The sequence below is a fragment of the Triticum aestivum genome, chromosome 5B (assembly GCF_018294505.1).
Source record: "Triticum aestivum cultivar Chinese Spring chromosome 5B, IWGSC CS RefSeq v2.1, whole genome shotgun sequence".
NCBI classification, from domain to species: domain Eukaryota; kingdom Viridiplantae; phylum Streptophyta; class Magnoliopsida; order Poales; family Poaceae; genus Triticum; species Triticum aestivum.
The window spans coordinates 351,354,113-351,360,897 of NC_057807.1; the positions used below are offsets into that span (position 1 = coordinate 351,354,113).

The 6,785-nt window shown below is 47.4% G+C and overlaps 1 protein-coding gene across 1 annotated transcript; it reads left to right on the forward strand.

Moving 5' to 3' along the window:
* The first annotated feature begins 4,132 nt into the window (after window positions 1-4,132).
* LOC123116111 (uncharacterized) lies at window positions 4,133-6,577 on the forward strand. The gene is made up of 3 exons (XM_044537117.1): window positions 4,133-4,343; window positions 4,827-5,287; window positions 5,535-6,577. Exons 2-3 carry the CDS (start codon window positions 4,840-4,842, stop codon window positions 6,197-6,199), a joined length of 1,113 nt encoding a protein of 370 aa, XP_044393052.1. The 5' UTR covers window positions 4,133-4,343; window positions 4,827-4,839; the 3' UTR covers window positions 6,200-6,577.
* Window positions 6,578-6,785: the final 208 nt, after the last annotated feature.

The following is a 6,785-nucleotide window of genomic DNA, read 5'->3' on the forward strand; positions in this document are numbered from 1 at the left end:
AACTACTTTATTTTACTATATATAGAAGTAGTTTGTTTTTACTAATTAGTACTACTTTATTTATTTATAGTAAATGCTTAGTAGTTGAACTAGCTAGTTGATTTAATTAATAAAACTACTTTATTTAACTATATATAGAAGTAGTTCCCGCATCGACGTCGGCGATGCCTATCCCGCATCCTCGTTGTCGTCGACTCAGCGGTGGAGGCCTGCTTGATCAGGGCCATGTTCGGGACTGGGCTCCACCGGGCTGGTATTGGAAGGTGCTACCTTCCGGGGGACATAGGTTTGTGAGGAGGCAGCCCGTTGTCGACCCGATCCTTGTTTGGTGGCGGTCGCGTAGGCCAGTGACGGTGCTGAGGCTTACGGACACCGTGGAGGTGGTACGTCACCGTGTCAGCGAGGAGGACGAGCACGTCCGTCGCTACATGGTTGCATTGGAGGGCAGGTTCGACAATACCTGGCAGGTTCTTCAAGGATCTCACTGGAGCTATGATCCTCTGATGGTTCCTTATCTTTGGGTGTCCACCGCCCGCGACGATACCCGTCGGGCGCTACGGTTCTAGTTGTATTAGTGATGCTATATTAGTGATAATATTCGACGATGTACGGACACCAAGAGATGATGTACTTTTGCTTATAATTATTGAATGCATGCTAATTTGAATACTACTTTATTTTATGATTTGGTTTTGCTTATTTTATGATTTGGTTTTGCTTATTGAATGCTCATATTGGATAAGTTCTCCTTCATTCCCGTGTGCTAGACAATTTGGTGTAATAATGCACTCGGGAATGAAAGGAGGAGCTACGTACATCACCGATAGTCAACCCGTGATTAATAATAATGATCTAGTTTAATATTTGAATTATGAACATAGGCCGGAAATGTCGTACTCGGACGACGAAAACCGCCCGGGGGAGTGCGACTGGTGCCACGACGACCGAGGCATGTGCGACAGGTTCATTGAGCTGGACGAAGATCGGCGCTTCAGCATTAAGCTCGAGAAAACCTTTGATGTTCATACGGTACGCAACGACGATAATACTTTTTTTCGTAATTAAGCACGACTTCAACTGTTTTATCGTGTATTTTTCATCTTTTCCAATTCGACTAGCTTATCCCATGCTATGCAAGACGCTATGTCTTGGAAAGGATGGGTTTTGAAGACCATGAAAGTATGGAAACCAAAAAAATTATCCTAAGCACCCATCAATGGTGTGAATTTTCAAGTAAAGCTGTACAATGCTGAGAGTGTAACCCATTTTGGTTGCAAAAATTGGGAAGCACTTTGCAAGATATACGGTTTTGATGAGGGTATGATTGTCACCATGGATCTTGTTGATCCTACAATCGAGCAAGAGAGACATTCGATTTGGGTCCTTGTGAATACACCTCCAATTCTTTCCCCATGTGAGCTTAACATAGTTATTAAGTAATTTATATTGTTTATTTCAAAATAGTTGACAACTTATTTCCATTGACAGCTTATTTTCATTCTTCAAAGAATGTGCGGAAGATGGTAGACAGAACCTACTACACCGAAGGCTCCGAATTAACTTATCAGGAGAAAAATCATCTGGTCGCATTTTGTACTGATCTTGAGAATTACAATATCTACAATCAAACTCCTCAACATTATGGTCAATACGTGCCACTAATGCATGTGTTGAACTACGGTAACTACCATGGAGATACCCTGGTAAGATTTTTTACTATTATGACATCCGTGCATCTTTTTGCAAACTTTTAAAACTAGTACATCATTGCTAACTACAAAATTATTACTATGTTTATGAACAGATAATCACGAATGATTGTGTGCCTCATCTGATGTATACGCACGGTACCCTTCATGTTTTGAACATACAACTAGGTCTTTCTACGAATCTCAACTGTCCATACCGGGTTTCTAAAAGAAGTGGAGACATGACAATCAAAGAATGGAAAAAATGTATGGACAGTCGTAAGGAGTTTCTTGGAAGCAAAATGCAGCGAAGGGCAAGAATTGGAGACAGGATGATCGCCATTCTTCATAATGGAGAGTCAAGGCCTATATTGTTTTATGCTGTTTTACCTTAAGGGTGTTTAGGTCCTACCTGATACTGATGATCATGTGCTAAGAACAATTATGTAGGGTTGGGTTCGATGACTATGAGGATGAGGATCGTATGACTTACTATTAATAACGAGTAAAAGTTGTATGATGATGCATGATTAGTAGGACTTGTTATTATATATGATGATGTATGATGCGAGCATGCATGAGTTATTATATCAGTGGGTGAAATGAACATAGTAGCAGCGTTGGACCAAGGACGAAGATATAAGAGAGGACTTCTCTCTATTAGCTAGCTAATAACAACCTAAAAATAACCCCCAAAACCCCTAAAGCAGACACTTTTAAAAAAAAGAAATACATGGACTTTTGGTCCCTGTTGGTGCCACCAACCGGGACCAAAGGCCCCCCTGCCTGGGCTCAGCGCATCGGTCACGTGGAGGCACATCTGTCTCGGTTCGTGTTTGAACCGGGACTAAAGGATGAAGGTATTAGTAACGATCCATTAGTCCCGGTTCATGAACCGGAACTAAAGACCCTTACGAAACAGGACAGATGCCCCCTTTTCTACTAGTGAAGCCTGTCCTATGAAATTGAGAAACAAAAATTTACTACTGGTTCCTAGCCTATCTTAGTCCACTGTCTAGTGTCTAGCCTGTTGTTTACCCGTTCCAACCCTTTGTACTGAGAAGAGCCTGCCCTTCATTTTCATGCGTGATTCGCCACTTGCATCTATGTTACCGAGGGAACACTGCTATTGACGTCGTTGTGCGCGGTACAAGCAGCTGTACAAAAGGCGGGTGATGATGGAGACATTCGATGCCACAAAATGAAGGAGACCAAGTGACCAACAGCCCACATGCTAGACACCTTTAGTAGGTGCAAAAATGACCGGTTTTACCTTTTGTAGACGCAAGGCTTTTGTTGATACTTGGGTGTTGTAGTGTTAACTTTGTCAGGAGGTGTGGGGCTTGACAACTTCTGTGCAGCGCATATCGATGTTTCTGCTCGAAACTAAAAACAGAACTAACCTCAAATATTCGAAACTAAAAATAGAACTACTGCTAAGATTTGCGCCTTTTTAGGAGAAAAAAAGTACACCTCGGCAATTATAGAGTCATGGAAGGTCGTGCGCATAACTACGATCGCCACGGTCTACTCTGGACGTATGCACCTCAAGGCTGTCCTGCATTAGGAATAAACTACCTGCGGTAGTTGGCAGGTACGGTGCAGAACATTTTCTGTTGAGATTGATACGTTATAGTAGAACATTGATCATATATGTATAGGAGCAATGCTACACTTACGTAAAGAATCTACTTAAGTTTACGTAGCAGCCAACGTGGAAGGATAGGATTGATGTTTAGGGGAGTGAGGGGCCCACCCCTTGAAAATCAGGGGATGTTTAGATTAGTTTGGAAGCTTTCGTAACCTTACGTAGATTCTTTCGTAGGTTTAGCATTTTCGTATGTATAGACCAGATGCGTATCTCATAGATTCCGGTCTGATATATACAGTAACTGCTAAACCACCAACATGCTTTATTTACACCGCAAACATGCTTACATACTTATTTGGATTTCGAAGGTCATTTCCATGTAGAAGTGCCACATATATATACATAAACATAAACAAACACGTAAACCGGCCCGCGGTTGGAGTGACCACACTGACTGACCGGTTCCATTCAAAATCTCGGTGGGAAGTCGACCCAAACCCACCTCGCGCGCGAGCTGTACTATGAAGGCTATGAGCGGTTGCACGTACGAGGCTAGGAGCGGCATGCAAGGGGCCAGCGCAGCCCACGCGTGGACGGGCAACAACCACGTAGCGCTGTGGGGGCCACGTGTAACCCCGCGGGGCCCATGCCGGGACTGGGTCCCAGGCGAGGTGGCGCGGAGGCGAGGGCACATGGGCTGGGCGCGCGCGAGGTGTCCCCTCCCGCGTGCGTGGCGCGTGCATGCATGCATGAATGCATGGCCTCGCCGCCCACGTACGCGCGACCTCGGCCGGCCTCCTCCCGCGCATGCTCTGCTTCCCTCTCCCTCCCTACAAACTGGAGAGAGCGCGCGCATAGTGCCGGTCTCTTATTTAAGTGTGGCTGCCTGCACTCTCTCCCTCTCATAGTCATATACGCACATACATCCGTCCTCTCGTCTTTCTTCTCCCCTCTCCCTGTCAGGTTTTTTTGCAGTCCCATGTATCTCCCTTCCCTATAGCTGCTTTGCTCGTGCATCTCGAAGGTCGCAATACTTGGCCGAAGCTGAGAACTTCTTGTGTGTGGTAAGAATTAAGCAGTACACTACTTTCTACTCCTTCCGTTCCAAATTACTCGTCGCAGAAATGGATGTACCTACAACTAAAATACGTTTAGATTACTCGTCGCAGAAATGGATGTACCTACAACTAAAATACGTTTAGATACGTACATACCTGTGACAAGTAATGGAGTAGTTTGTTAGTACACTACTAGTGCAACCTATGCGTATGTGTAGGGCTCGCGTAATTGATCGTGCAAGTATTAGTTGCAACAGACCATGGGTGATCGGAATGTGTTTCGATTTTTTCCTATCGCTGTCACGGGTAGCATATATTATGTGTCGATGGGAAGTATCTGAAAATATCTAGACGGAACATGACCTCGTCGATCGGCTCAATCATTTTAGGGACTGTGCAGCTATACCTGCCTCAATTGTGCGCGCATGCACGACTCCTTGTGTTTTCTGATTGTAACGTGCGCGCGTTTGATGACTTCCTGTCGAGCAGCATTGCCAAACTGATGGCGTCTCGGGGAGGAGGAGGAGCACATGCTAGCCGGCCGCCTCTGAGGGTCGGGCGCACGAAGGAGTACCGCATGGGCAGGGACACGCAGCTACTCGCCGCCGAGGGCTCGCCGGTGAGCCTCTTCGTTCTCTGTGGCGACCGGTTCGAGGGCTCGCAGCTGTTCCGCTCCGGCGAACTGTCGGTGCACATGATCCGGGTCGAGGGCCACCCCGTGTCCATGGCCTCCTGCACCGTCGGTGACCACCAGTGGATGCTCGCCAGGGACGCACTCGTTGCACGCGTTGACGCCCGCGTCTTCGTCTTCGAGCTGCCGGGGTTCTTCTACGCAGTCGTCGTGCCGCCGGACGAAGCCGTCGGCTCCGGGGCCGCGGAGAGGAAATACGCCATACTGGCCGAGATCTTCTCTCGGTTCTGTGCGTACCAGGATCTCTCCAATGCAGAAGGTAACAGCATTGTTGTACATATGCCTGCCTAGCTTGCATGGGTACTATGTATATTCTACCAAGTAGGTATCTCAGTATATGGTCCAATTTTTGACATTAAGCAACAGAAATGCACGAATCTCTTGATTTTATGTCGCATTGAGACGTGTCGACCCTAGAGAGAGACCCAACTTTTTCTTTTTTGATGTGCTAGTGCCTAGATCGTACCGCAACTAATTAATTTGTTGTACTCTTCGATTATGTTCAGGTGGAGAGGAAGCCGGCGACCAGCAGAGCCAGCACTGGAACCCATGGGTTCGTGCACACTCTAGGATACAGCGCCTCGGGAGGCCCACTATGATCCCCGGCCGTGCAACCGCCGATGCGCCTGCTGCCATCGGCAGCGCCAGGCAGATGGAGCGCGCCGTGCGCACGTCGGCCGTTGTGAAGCTGCTGAACCGTTCCCTCCTCGCCGGCGCGCTCCAGCCCGCGCGGCACCTGACAATCACCCTCGGTGCCGGTGTCGGCGTTGGCGCTGTTCGCGGCACAAGCGCACTCCCCACTGCCTTCGCGGCGGCGCTGCCGAGCAAGTCCGTCGTGTCCGACCTGCTCGACGCCATCGAGACGAGCCGGACGAACGCGCCGCGCCGCGAGGCCCGCCGTAGCAACGGCCTGGGGTGGTGGAGCCTCAACGTCGAGGGAGTCATGATGCTGCTCAGAGTCGTTCAGGCGATCCGGGGCAGGAGACTGCCAGCGGCTCTGGGTGTGGGCACGAAGAGGCCGCGCGACGATGGGAACGGAGGCGCCGGGCACGATGGTCTCAAAGGTGGCAGCGGCGTTGGACCGGCGCTCGGCGGCAGTGGGGCACGTCGGTGGTGCGGCGGGAAGCAGAGGAAGCTGGGGAGCACGGTGGGTGCATGGGGAAACTCTTGACGAGGTTTAGTTGTCCCCAAAGGGGACCTGAGAATTAAGTGGTGATTAAGGAGTTCTTTTAGGTTTTCTGGAGCCAGGCTTAATTAGCTCGTTCATCTGTACATTTAGATGCATGATCTAGTGCTAAGTGTGCTAAGACCTAAGAATGCTCATGCTTTAATCATTAATCTCTCTAGCTAGCCTCCCGCCTCTCGCCTCTATATAAACTGCTAAGTCATCTATATATGCGTAGACAATTTGTGAGATACTCCCTTCTTAAAAAAAATATAAAAGTAGTTTACATCATTGAAATAGTAGTGATCTATCACGCTCTTATGTTTCTTTTATATTTCTTTATGAAGGAAATATAGTTGATAAATATGGGCATTGTAGTCACAGTTGAGAGACGAGAAGGGAAGATAATACAACCGGAGGATCAAAGATACCACAATATTAATGAGAAGGATTTTTTTTTAAAGCTGCATAATTGGTGTATCCAAATTATTACATGTACATGACTGCTAAAAGTTAATAACCGATGTAGTTTGAAGCAAGCGTCAAGTTCATGATCAATTTCACTCACCAAATATGCATTTCTACAAAAAAA

Coding starts and splice junctions, on each gene's coding strand:
- LOC123116111 (XM_044537117.1), top strand. CDS start 4,840: ATGGCGTCTCGGGGAGGAGGAGGAGCACATGCTAGCCGGCCGCCTCTG. Junction 5,288..5,534: donor GGATCTCTCCAATGCAGAAG/GTAACAGCATTG, acceptor GATTATGTTCAG/GTGGAGAGGAAGCCGGCGAC.